Raw genomic sequence first — 14,547 nt, 5'->3', positions numbered from 1 at the left:
TGCAAAATTGAACTTAAATAAATAAAATGTAATTTTTTCCAAGGGGGAGGTCCCCCTGTGCCCTCCACACCCTCTGCTATTTATATATAGTAACTCTGAGATCACACAATCTCTGGGAAATGGCATATTTCTCTACCCTGGTAATTGTTCAGTCTTGCACACCTGTCAACTATCTAAGTAGTCAACCATATTTTGTTAGCTAAAACAGATGTTGACCAATGATCGATTCAATTTATTTCAGTGATCATGTACACAGATACATACACATATATGTATATATGAATTAATGGCCAAGATCACTAAAATGGTCTAAAGTATTATAGAAATGATAAACAATGACATAGGAAACCTGCAGATACTGGATCCAACCCAGTCTGGTTTTCCTCAAGGTCAGTTCATGCCTACTCAACCTGGTGGACCTTTTCAAAAAGGTCACCAAAGTAATGGAGGAGGGCAAAACCGTGCATACTTTGAGAAGACTGCTACCCCTAAAAACTATCACATTGATAATGCACCCCTAGGAGTTGATCCAGTAGTCAGGGATGTGGGAATACATGTAGACAGTAAAATGGATTTTGACTATTGTGTGTCTATAGTAGAAAGGGAATTGTTCTATGTTGCACAACTTACAAACAAGGGTATTGGCATCTAGGTCTAAGGATGTCATTGTTCCACTGTACTTGGCCCTCATCAGACCAACCACTGAGTGCAAAGACCATTCGATATGTACTTGCCCTGGTATATGCAACAACTGGATTGTCCACAGAGGTTCCTCACAAAAAATTACAGGGTGCAAACAACATGCAGTCTGACTCATAGCCCTATCCCTATACTCAGTCTCCTAAAGACTGCTGAGAGTCATTCTATGCCTGGCCTACTGATCCTGCTTTGATGGACCTGTTGCACATCTGCAAAACAAATAGCATCAGAATTACCCGATCTAGGGACCTGAACCTCATCTGCAACATAAACAGGACACATTGGAGGGACAGGTACATGTCTTGAGACTACTCCATCTCCAGAACAGGCTTCCCATTCATGTGAAACAGTTCTTCCCTACCCTATTTCAAATGTAATTTGGACCAGTAGATGGAGAATCAGAAATTTCCCCCTGGTCTGGTAACTGTATCTCTATTAGACAGAAGCATCCTGTAAATGTTTGACCACCTATGCCCAAGCCTACGTATACCCCTTAAAATAACCCTAGGGTATCACAACTTGTCAGATACATTTGGGAAGCATGACTAGGCTTAAAGAGGCCCTCTGGGTTCATTAGCCTACTAATCACCCACAAGCCTATGAACCTATGAATTTGAAATTTTCATTTTCTGGTAGGGTAATATTTTGGAAAGTAAAGATGTATTATTTATGGTTGCTCTATATTAAACCTGTTTTTATTACACCTGAGACATACTAGAATAATAGCTTTCAAAGAATGTGGAAAACATCTGTACGAAGAGGTGGTTCTTCTATGGTCCCATGGAAATTCTATCTGCCTCCAGAGCTAAAGGGGTTTCTCCATTTGTACAGTTTTGGATCAATATTGCAATTGCCTCATGTATACTGAAACTATCTGATTCTTGAATAGACAAATACAGTATGTGAGAGATGTAGTTACACATTGCAACTGGTGGCTAGACTCTCACATACAGACACAAAACGTAACAAACAGGTTGTCAGCAACTCACACACACCACTCACTGCACCCAAAAATGAACACACATAGACCCTCATATGTGGAGGTGCTCACATGTAACTTACCCAAACCTCAAAGGCCTCTCAGGCATAGTCCTCAGAAAATCCAGATGCATGCAAACAAGATAATTACCAGCACAACACATAAAGCCACATTTCATTGTGTCTCAACTACCAAGCCCATAAGATGAAACACTCCACAACCCAACATTCTGGTTGGTCATAAGTGACGCTGTTGTGAGACACACTGAAGCCCCCCTTACCAAGTTGGATAAAGAGAAGGTTGCAGTTAGTTGCCTGTCAGCGCCAGGAAACATCAGATCACAAAAGCACTCAGCTCAGTTACCCCTAAGTACCAATATGACTCAGTCATAGTCCATGTGGGCATGAATGACCTGAGTTGTACCTCTTTAGACTATATGACAAGAGATATGATTGAGCTCTCAGAATATGTGCAACAGGAAGGTATAAGCCCAACACTGAGCAGCATTCTACAGTCTCCAAGGATGATGCCACAATACTAACAAAAATGACTGACTTTAACAACTGGCATAGCTACTGGTGTCATGCCATAGTGGTCCAATATTTGTCAGCCTAGAGGACATGGTTGATAGGCTATGCCACTTTGCCAGGAATGGTCTTCACCTATCATCTCTAAATTTTTAGATATTGACCAAAACATTATCCACCCCATACTGATTTGTAGGCATTGCCAAACAGACAAACCATCCAACATAACAAAAGCTACTCAAAACAAGCTAAAGATTTTACTGTTCAGCGCTAGGAGTCTGAACAAGAAACTGTACCCCTAGAAGCTTTCCCCACCACAAAGAATGCTGATGTCTGTGCAGTTACAAAAACATGGTTCAAAGCCATAGAATATGGCAGTGCATGGCTATAACACCTTTCATACTTTTCAGTCACCCACTGAACATGAAAGAGCAAAAGGCAGAGGTGCATCTGTCTGCATAAAGGATAAGCACAGCTCAAGGCTGGTCAAACAATATGATATGCCTGACCTACTCCATGTCCAATTAACCAGTGGAAAAAATATATTACCATATTCTTGCTAACTGCAGGTCCCCCACCATGAACCAAGAAACCCACACATCATACCTGAAGTTACTTGAATCATTCACCATCTAGCCCAATACCACACTCATGGGTGATTTTAACTACCCTTCCATTAACTGGGAGTGATACACAGCCACTAACATGCAAGCCCAAAAATTTCTTGGCTTTTGTAAATTCAAATGCCCTGGAGCAGCTGATCTGCACTCCCACTAAGGAAGCAAATGTCCTAGATCTGGTACTCATAAATATAGGAGAGAGCTGCACTCCCCTAAGTGTGATGTCCTTACTGGTAAGATCAGATCACAAGGCAGTCTTCCTGGAAATAAAGCTAAAACTAGACCCCCTACCTAACCCCAAACATTTTAAGAACTTTTCTAAGGCAGACTACCTCCTATTAAGTAATGGCATAGCTAGATTCCAAGCTCCCCCAAATACGGAAACACAGAAGCCTCTGCAGAGGTGTACATAAAAGCCCTGTATGAGCATGTTAACAACTGCATAAAAATGACAGTACCAGACCAAAATAAGTTCACATCAGACCGCAAAAACAAGCCACCCTGGTGGACCCCTGGTATTAACAGGTTGTACAACAAAAGGAAGAAAATCTTGTCAAGAGCAATAAGTCCCTCAATAGTATAAACAAATAAATCAGGGAACTAATAAAGTCTCTGAAAGCAGACTTTGAGGTAAAAATATCCTCCAAAGCTATGGATAACCATAAGGCATTTTTCAGTTATGTCCGCAATCTTAAGGGCAACACCCAACAATGTACAGAATTAGTTATAGATGGTATCACCTATACTCAGACAGAAGGTATAGCAAATCTGCTGGCTAATAATTTCAGCTCAAATGTCTCTCCCTTATCACCCTCTGTTCTCCCCTAAGAAATACCCTCCACCACTCCTCCACCAATTAACACCAAGGAATAGATATCACTGCATTCTCTAAAGCTAAAAATACGATTTCAATGGCGCCCGATGACATACCAGGCTGCCTCTTAAATAGCTTAAATCATGACCGATCAGGCCCAAAAGGATCTCTATTTAACCACAGCTTCAGGACCAGCTTTGTCTCAATAGAGAGGAGAACAGCAAGTCAATCCCCTGGCATAAGGGAGGACCATCACCTGACCTGGGAAATTACAGACCTATAAGTCCGACTAGTCTTATTTGTAAGGCCATGGAAAGAATAATCACGGACCTGATAAATAATGACATAGAAAACTTCCAAACACTTTACCTGACCCAATTCGGCTTTGTCAAGAGCAAATCATGCCTACCGAATCTGGTGGACTTCTTTGAGAAAGTCACTAAGGCCATGGATGAGGGCAGAATAATATATATAATCTACCTCGACAATTCCCCACTCAGGTATTATAAGTAAACTCACAAAATTTGGCATTATGTCACCAGATGGATAGTTAATTGGCACACGGACAGGACACATGGTTAAAGTGTGTGAATCCAGTTCCAGCAAGAGACCAGTTACTAATGGTGTGCCACAGGGCGCAGGGCTGAGGCCACTCCTGTTTGGAATATACTTCTCAGACACCAAGGCCAAGGTGGAAGGCTTCTGGATAACAAAGTTTGCTGATGACTGCAAGCTGGGGGGCTATGATTGAATCCCCAGTGATGTAGATATCCTTCAGGAGAGTCTAAATCAATCAAATTATTGATGTCATACCACAGCCTGAAACTAAATGCAAAGAAATGCATTATCATACCCTTTGGGATATCAAATATCCCTGCTAAGTACAACATTAACAGCACATCACTAACAGTAGACTCAGAGGTGAGTGATCTAGGTACATAGATAGATAATAGCCTGAACTTTGACTGTCATGTGACCACAGTGGCGAGGAGGTCTTTCTATATTGCACAACTTATACATAAGGGTATGGAATCCAGATCCAGAGAAATTATAGTCCCACTGTACTCAGTCCTTATTAGACCAATAATTGAGTACAATGCACCATTTATCCTGAAGTTGACTAGGCACTTACAGCAGCTGGAGTGACCTCAGAGGTTCCTCACAAAGAAAATACAGGGTGTTAACAACATGTCCTATGAGGTTAGACTAAAAGACCTAGCCCTTTACTCTGTCTACTACCACCAACTATTAAGGGGTGACCTATGCCTGACCTGTAAGGCACTCAAAAATCCAGCCCTGATGGAGCTGTTACATATCTGCATATCTGCAATTCAAATAGCACGAGGCTCACTTGATCTAGGGATCTAAACTTAGTCAGTGACTCAAACAACACATGCTGGAGAGACAGATATATGTCTCAGACATTGCCCCTTCTCTGGAACAGATTTCCTATTCACTTTAACCGGAGTCCTTCTCTAGCCATCTTCAAGAAGATTTTGGATTGATAAATAGGGAATTGCAAATTCACACCTGGGGTGGCACCTATGTCCTTTATGGACAGGGCAATCTGTAAAATACACAAGGCATACATACAAACCCATGCCATCTTCTTGCCCCTAGGGAACATATACTGAGTAAAATCGGGTTATGTTGGCTAGGCTTGTAAAGGCTCTTGAGCCATTAGCCTAGTAATCTCCTATGAACCTAAAAGTAAAAGGTAGGTGGTACCAGAGGTGAGTGGATCCCCTATCAAACTCACTGATCATCATGTGAAAACATTTTATAGCTCCAAGCTAAAACATTTAATGCAACGTGACAAATAACTTCAGAAAAAAAGTATATAACACAATAGGAAATATTCAGCACTAAGAATGTACAATAACTGCATCGTACACAACAGATACCTTAACAAATGTTATAGTAAAAAAGCAAGCAGAAATGTTTTGCTTTTCAGTGAAATAAACTCCAAAGAACCAGTTTGGTATTGATATATCAAAACCAGTGAGCCATTTTACTAGTAAGCTGAAAAACAAAGATAAAATCAGTTTTTCACAAACTCAGGTATTTACAAACTCGGGCGTCAACAGGATACCCAAATAAAATTATTAAAATATGTAGAGTACATAAAACAGTTGTATGTACAGAATGAGTAATTTTTGTGGCAACATTTCTCAGGACTTATACGTACAGACATTTGCTACTTTGTTTGAATGATTTGTTTGTTGCCTTATCCTACATTATACTATGAAATACATTCAGGCTATGTGTTTTCTTAGTTACTTATTTTACACAAAATATATTTTCAGTATAAAAATATACTCTTTTAATAATAGAAAAGATCTCACAATGATAATAAGGCATCAGAATAATCCACAGATGAAAATATTAGGAGAAATGAGTGCACATGGTTTCTACTGATGCTATAAACTTGGTATTTTGAAAACTGAGCAGGGAGCTCATTCTGTTTTTCATCACATATTCCACTTGTAGCACTGAATATATTGTGGATGTATGTAAACACATGGCTATGGTTCAGAAACATGACATATGTCCTGCTCTAATAAGTGCAAGTTGGGCTGGATGTCAGATATCTGGTTTTCAGGACTAAATCAGCCTGAGGGGGTGAAGAGTGTTTCTCTGTTCTTTAGGTAAGGAGGCTATGAAAAGAGATACTGTAGTTAAATGTTCAGGGAAGGTTGAGAGAGTCCAGGCAGATGCTTAGCTTAAATATATTATTTCCCAGTAGTCCAAAGAAAAATTACAGGACTGTGCATGTCCCCTCTAGCTCCCAGTGCACACTTACATAGCTGTGACATTGAATGATACAGAAAAATCAGCTATATGACTTCACATATGATGGCCACTGGTCCCCTCTGTCTGACCTTTTCATCTCCATTCACTGGAAGTATCTATAGTCATAACTGCAATGTTGTGCGGTACTGCCAGCTGTACCAGGAGAAGTGGCACAGTGTATGTGTGGCATATGCCAGCATGGCTGGCTGAAGTTTTGTAAATAATCATGTCATTTGACTGTCACATTAATTTGTACAGATGCTTGTATTGAAAATATATCTGTAAAAGTTGCTTATGTTAAAAATGCTGCAACAGAATCATAACAGAGTTTTGAATGTGTATTGTGCCAGAATCAGGAGACTAGATATGACGTCATTCTATAACCAGCTGAAGGACAGAACTCTGGCAGCAGCAGTTCATTGTTTATTTTTCTTTGGAATCTGATATAAAAGATCTATGTCAGTCATCACAGTTCATTTGTTCAGTTGTTAATTATTTCTGGCAGTGTGTTGCATATCATCTTGCCTTGTGAAAGTTAGCATCTCAGCAGTACATCTTGCCTTACGATACTAAGTGAGTTAACTAGGGACAGTTTCTCTTTAGTTCAGTTAGAAAAAGGGAAGTGAAATTACTTAGTGTTATTTCGTTTTCTGCATCTGTGAGATTCTGTCCAACTGTGTTATTTTTATATTTTTGTGACTGAAAACTCTGTTTATTGTAACTAAATATTAATTATTTTCCTGTTCTCTATTTTATTATCCAATATTAAATATTTTTATACCTTTTCATTGTAGCTGGTCTTTTAGAGAATACTTTTAACATCTTGAAAGTACTTGTGTTTATTTTAGTGACACCGTGGCTACTCTGATGAGCCTTACAGCTTCGGTCACACTCTACCATTTATATCAGTATTAATTTGACACAGCATAACTGGATACCCTTTGTAGGAAGAGCCTTAAAGTATCTGGCTGGTGGCAGCAATCTACCTTAATCTACCTTGTAGTCTGGAGAAAGGGGAAACAGCTGGTGAATCTGTGTCAGCCTTTCCCATATGTGTATATGTGTGTGAAAAATCAGATATTCAAGTGCATCAGATAATTGAAACTAGTATACAGTGCTCCAAGGTGGGTCTTTTTTGGCATATGGAGATATAGAGAGTCCAGTCCTAGTGGAGTGTGTTCCCTGTGTGCTCTTGGAGGAAAATGTGCTTGATGCAGACAGCTGCATTTGAAATACTGTGTAAATCAATGTCTGATTTTTAGTAACCACCTCTCACCAGTGTGAGTGGTGAGGATTGGGGCTCCTTGATTACTGGCCCAAGATAAAGAGCACCCATCACAATAACCTCAAGTCAGTTTCTCCACCAAAGTTCAGCAATGAGTAAGCAAACATACAACCAAAGGGATCAGTGAGGCAAAGATCATTAGAACTGGGATTGAGAGAATCAGAACTGGGATTGAGAGAATGGTATAATAAAAATATTTTTGCACTGTGGAATATAAATCTCCTCTCTAGATGTGCTGCGCTATAGATGGTTGTCACCTCACCATCAGTGGGTTAGTGCTATAACTGGCAGGCATTGATTATGAATATAGATTAGTTTGATGGTACACAATTCCTTGAAACTACTACAGTGAAAGATTATCTAGTTATTAATTATTTTCTGTCAAAAGTTATTTTTTATTTAATGTTTCTCATGACTTCTCTTATCTACTCTTCTGTTTACATTTCAGGTTACTTTGATGCCTACACATTAGCAGTAGATTACAGAACCATTGGGTTCCGGGAATGCCTTGCAGAGGTTGCTAGATTCCTGAGCTCCTTGGAAGGACTAGATCAGGCTGACCCACTAAGAGTCCGTCTTGTCTCTCACCTGAGCCATTATGCCTCTGAAATGGAGCCCTCACCCACCAATGCATCCATCTTGCAATTACCATCCTGGCCATGGTCCTATCCTCCACTCTCTGGTCTTCTTCCAAAGAGTAGCACTGAATTACATCTGTCTCCAGGAGACATCACTCCAGGGCCTGCAGTCCTAGCTGCATCTGCATTGGCTTATCCTGCATGTACAATACGGACTGTTCCTTTAAGCAGTTCTCCAGGAGGAGTAGCTCAGCTTGCACCAGGTCAGCTTCCCAACATGGCATTATCCAGCATTCTTTCACATCAGAGATCCACACGAAGGGGAATGGCCTCCATTGTTACGTCTGCTCAGGCCTCTTTAAGCAATGTGGCATCCAGTAGAAACCGAGCAGTACTAGCATCAAACACCTTGAGTAGAGTAGCATCACCACGAAACCTGCTAACATCATCTCTACTATCTACAGCTGGTGCAAGGGGGCCCATCCCATTACCTTTTGGACCATTTGTAAATCTATCTACTCCTCATTCCTCTACTCAACTAAACAGTTCTGGCTCAACCAAACTCAACAAATCTTGGACAGCGGAAGTTGGTGCTTTCTGAAAATAAAATGTAAAGAATGTATTTACCTTTGCAGATTTGCTTTTTTCTATCGGCTGACAATCTGGTTTCAAGGAACAGGAGAGTAACTTCAGCATTTGTTTAGACACAAAGAAGACTGCAAATGACCATAACATTCTGAAAGTAAAAAACTCAAGGCTCTCCAGATAGAAGCAAAATGTACATTTTTTGTCAGTAACCATTAGGATGGATGTGATCTGCAAACAGTGATTACGTGATCACCACAAAAACAAGGCTGTCACACAAGTCCCAAAACGTGCTATACTCATCTTTCTGTTGGTTAATATAAATCGTTGGCTGGCACTTGATGCTAGAACTATATCCACATTCACACAAATAATGCTGGAACATGCAGCAGGAGGTGATTTCAGCACTAAATTTTCAGTCACTCAGATATAGATGGACATTTAATTCAAAGAAGATTGGATGAATATCACATGAGATAATAAAATCAGTGTGAGAATGGTAAACAACAGTCACAGTGTATCCACGCTGGACAATATTTGCTTATGTTGAGAAATACTGTATGCCCAGAAGACAGCATATTCCACTTGTGGATATTCCCACCATGCTATTCATGTTACACTGTTATATAACTGACAGCATCATTTTTTATGCAGAACTTTAACTCTACAGATGCATCATTTCTTCTTCCAGTTAAAGCTGTGTCTACACTAAATGGGACCAAATTAACTCCATTAGAACAGTGTACTGCCTGACTCAGATGCTGATGTCTCCATACCACATGGACCATCTTCATGTAGATCAGGGTGTTCCCCATATGGGGCAGCAGTTACAGAGGAGAAGAGGCTGTGAGTGAATGCTATGTGAGAAGAAAAAGTAGCCTTCAGCTTCTAATAAAAAAAGAAACAACTGTAAAAATCTTGCCAAACTAGCTAAAACAATAAGGAAGCACACGATACAGTCACACTGGCATTATGTTTTGTGATATATATTTTATACTTGCTTTGTTACTTTATTTTAAAGTCTAAGAAGGGCTTTTAATAATATCATTTCATGCTGCCTGACTTTATCTTTATGCCACATGCTGTTAAACCAGTAGTACAAGATTTTCAAGGAAATAACAGGAAGAAGTGTTAAGATCCATGACAAAGACGAGAACTGTATTAAAATATGGCAGTTATGGAATAAAGCAGGAAAAAAATCAGGTGTAAACTCAACCTGTATTATTTAAACAAAGTATCAACACCCACCTTTATTTGCATTTAGAATAGTACATCATACAACCCAGGTACATGGTGCTATATTAACTCATAGGATAACATGATTTCTCTAAAACAAGCAATAAGAAACTGGCACCAAAATGCAAGTTTTGCACATGCATACAAGCTCATGTGCAGTTTATAAACAGTGGACCGTGTTTCCCTTTTTTTTGATCTACAACTGACTAAAACATTACTGTCATTCATTTAAAAAATGAGGCAGTGTGCACAGTTATGTGTTTTATAAATAGGAGTCGGTTTTCTGGGCACTAAACAAGCCATCAGAAATATTCAGCCTGTTTACACACACATGAATTATTTTGTACATGGAGCAACTAAATCCAATGTGAAATTTAGGGTTGTGAAAACACAAGGATTTTGGTACCATTTAGAAGGACTCAAAGAAGTCTCACAATGAGACACTTTGTGTCCCCTGAGGTGTACAAAAAGTTTTTGCTCTCTACAAGTTAGGGTGGCACAGTGGAAGAGAGGTTAGCTTTGGTGTCTCACAGCTATTAACTGTCCATTTTAGTTAACTGAAATACCTTCTGTGTAGAACCTGCATGTCTTCTCTGTGTCTCCATGCCATTTCACTGCATCATCTCTGTATCTCAGTGTGCCATGGGATCTGGGGTCTCCTCTTGCATCCCAGTGACATGATTTAGGTAAATGGATGGTCCACTAAATTGACTGTAGATGTGGATGGGGGACCCTGTTATAGACTGACTTCCTATCAAGGATCAGTATCTCAGCTTTGTGCTCATTAAGTGCTATGATAGGCTCTGGCTCCTTCACAACCCTGATTCAGATTAAGCACATAATCAGAGTATACATGAATAGTAGTTTGAACAGGCTGTTTGGACTGTCCCATACAAAAGGTGAAAAAGATGACATTGAGATTCATTCCACTTACACGCCTTGATTGTCATGGCGATAGTCTTGAAAGAAACTATTTTCTTTCTATTCAGGTTTAGGCCAGTATCAGTAAAACTCACTAGGTACTTACAAATTTTGTGGCCAGTGAATCTGACATATATCACCAGAAGAGCATTCTATCCCCCAGAAACCATTGCTTTTTATGGAACCATTATTTTCAGTGTTGTCTTCTTTCTTTTTGCCACTATCTGGCAATGTCATAGGACACAAATTTTACTTTCTTATTATTATTAATATTATCCTCTATTGTGCAATCATTATCTCAACAGGTTACAGGAAGGTTTTGAACACTGAAGTAAAGAGATTCAGGTCACTTTCCCACATTATACACTGACAGAAACCAGAGAAAACTGTATTTTTCAGCAACAACCTCTTTCCACCATCTTGTCCCACCCTCCCATATTCTGCCCCAGTCTCTCTCTCTCTTTTCCTCTGACTTATCATATTCTGCACTGTTAGGACTGGTACCAGCACATCTTGGGACTGCAAGGTCATCAGACTTCAAAGTCTCACCCTTACAAGCATAATATACGGTAGACACTATAGCTGCATTACATGTACAGTAAATAAGTGAGGTTATGTGTGCGTCACTATGCACACTTGTTTCCTTTTCAAACAAGTAAGCTAATTATTATCATTTTGGCAATTCTTCTGCCATAGCATGCCTTAAATTGATTGATTTTATGATTGGTTAGTATTTATGAAATTCATTAATTCATTTTCCAATATTAATTTTATCCTCTACAAGGTCAAATGGGAACTACAGCTTGTCACTGCAAGTAACCAGTATAATACAAAGAAACAATTCAGGATATGATTCCAGTCCCATGTAAGAAAGCATATAAGCACACACACACACACACACACACACACACACACACACACACATCTCTAACAGCTCTTCAGAGGACCATGAATTTACCTAACATACATCTAGAAAGTGGGAGAAAAATAGAATCTCCAGCAAAACTAACCTGGACACAAGGTAGAGCAATAGATTCCACTCCACACAGAAAGCTCCCCAGCTGGAACTCAAACCGGAAAACCATACATTGTAAAGCAGCAATACTAACCACAGCATTGCTGAACCACTCTGTGATGAGTGCCACCAGACTACAGTACAAAGCAGTGATTGTTGAACTAAGCAAGACAGTGTGGCAATGGATAAATATTTCAAGGTCATGGCCAAGACTCCTGCTTTTATGTTGATCTACTAGACTCTCTACTGACACCTGTTGGCTAAATGTGGAAATATTATGTCATATTCATTTTTCCATTTGTGATGGTATATGTGAAGTTTGGCTTATATTCTGACCTTTCCAAATGTAGCATTCTCTAGTGTGACCTCATGTAAGTGTTGTCTTTGGTCATTGGTCATGCCAAACTCTCAATGTTCAGTAGCAAACATATTTATACCGACTGAAGCAAGCCTGCTGCCTGGGTAGCCCATTTGAATTATCAGCTAGCCTCATGCAGTTTCCCAATCTCATGATTTTGACAGAATGGAAAGATAAACTTTTTTCAATAAAATGGAAAACTGTCTCCTTGCATTTTACTCATCAAGTCACTGCACACAAGAACCGGCAGCCATTTTTTATGTCCCTAACTCTGGTCGGGGGGGGGGGGGATATTCAGTTTCTCAGCCTAGAGCTGTGGTTCACAAGATATATCAAAAGTATCGGTATATTTTACAGTTTTATCTCTACAAGGACATTGTTGTCTTGTATTATAGTCCTCATTCCTAAGTACATGCACAGGCCAACAAACTTTTTCACAAGGAATATAATATGCTGAACCATAAAAACCAGATAGTGTAGCACTCAGTAAAAATGACAGAGCATTTGACAGATAAGAGATGTTTTATGTGGGAACTCTTCGTTAAAATGTGATATATACCAAAGTCCACTGAACATGCAAGAACAGAATTTCATCCTCCTACAAATGAACTTGCAGCCATTTTCAGTCTGTATTTTATTCCATTGACATAATACCAGTGTTGCAATGTAATAATAAATGACAAGTTACTTTAAATAAAAAGAAGCTTCCAAGAACTACATCAGTGTCATTTCTGTTAGCATTTCAAAACTTTCTCATCACTGTGGGTCATCTCTTTTAGCGAAGGTGGGAAGGAATTGACTCTTGCACCAATGAGGGCCTTTGCTCATCTTTGCCATGCAGTCTTCTTTTCTGGATTGTGCATTGACACCTTATAAATCAGCTAGTTTAAGTTATCAATAGCAAAGTTATTAACTCTGGGCTGTATAACCAACCTAAGAGACATCTGCTCAGTATTGCTGAAAATATACTGTACTGAATGCTATGTTTATGAACACACATTGTTTAAAAAAGTTTATATACTTCCTGCCCATTTGCTTAAGATAAGTTTTAACCCTAACATGATATCTCTGGTCATAAAGGTCAATATATTTCAGGCTACAGAAAATACTATTTTCAGCAGTTTATTAAATAATCAGGACTTTTAAAATATGACTGACCAGAGGGAAACTGCATCATGGCAGAGTAGGCATTGCAGGTCATGGCGCATAAAGTAACTTAAACAAATGTTTTAAAACATTTTAAGTGACTCACTTAGAGTCACACAGCACACAAGTGAGATGGAAGGAGTCAAACCCAGGGCTACAAGCATGCACCTGTGCAATAAAGGGATAAAGTTTCTACTAAAGCCCAGACGGCCAGAGTTTGACAAGTAGCTTGGGAGCATAGTGGCACAAGGAGCGAGGACTGGAATGCCTAGCTTGAGGGAGAGTGATGGTGGTTGTCCCCAGGTTTGTGCTTTGGTTCCATTTGCAGGTCTCCAGTGGACAGTAGAAGTTCATCATCTAAGTAGTTGAAGAGCAAAAATGGATAAAGAGTCTGGAACACCCCCCCCCCAGTACTCCCCCCTAAATGTAATCATCTTCAAGGTCACACCAGCTTGGGGGGGTAGTGCAATTTTGTGGAACTTTTCCATCCACAAAACAGGACACAAAGAAATCACTAGTTACTATATTTACTGATTTGTATGTCAAAGGCTCCACTCAGCATTTGAAATATAAGTGTAACCCAGAAGTACAAAGAGAAGGCATATAAACTTTTGCATGCTTAAACTGTGCAGCAAGCCAACATGTAGACTCACTGGGTTCCTTCAGACTTAAAAGACATGCTAATTTAGTAATCTACAAGGAAGGAAACATGGGAATATAGTTCCACTTTCATGTATCATATTGCGTACATGACTTCATATGCTCTGCCGTGAGTAAGGTGAGATTGTTGCTTAACAACAACAACAATTTTATTGTGCATGTGCACAGCATATTGTACACATGACTTCACATATTGTCTGAGTGGGAAAGATAAGATTTTTACTTAACAATGGAAATTTTACTATACACACACACAACATACAACATATTGTACATTCAACTACATATATAGTCCAAGTGAGGAAGATAAGATGGTTACTTTGCAATGGAA

The 14,547-nt window shown here is 39.4% G+C and overlaps 1 protein-coding gene across 1 annotated transcript in view; it reads left to right on the top strand.

Moving 5' to 3' along the window:
- Positions 1-13,127, top strand: part of LOC122792188 (hairy/enhancer-of-split related with YRPW motif protein 2-like) — a 161,686-nt gene extending 148,559 nt beyond the window's left edge. The window contains exon 6 of the mRNA XM_044059913.1: positions 8,166-13,127. Coding sequence (XP_043915848.1) covers positions 8,166-8,896 — 731 coding nt within the window. The 3' untranslated portion in view covers positions 8,897-13,127. The remainder of the gene's footprint in view (positions 1-8,165) is intronic.
- The last annotated feature ends 1,420 nt before the right edge of the window (positions 13,128-14,547 follow it).

The sequence above is a fragment of the Protopterus annectens genome, chromosome 1.part2, assembly GCF_019279795.1.
Source record: "Protopterus annectens isolate FY-2018-M chromosome 1.part2, PAN1.0, whole genome shotgun sequence".
NCBI lineage: Eukaryota > Metazoa > Chordata > Ceratodontiformes > Protopteridae > Protopterus > Protopterus annectens.
This window is presented reverse-complemented; position numbering and strand designations above follow the sequence as displayed.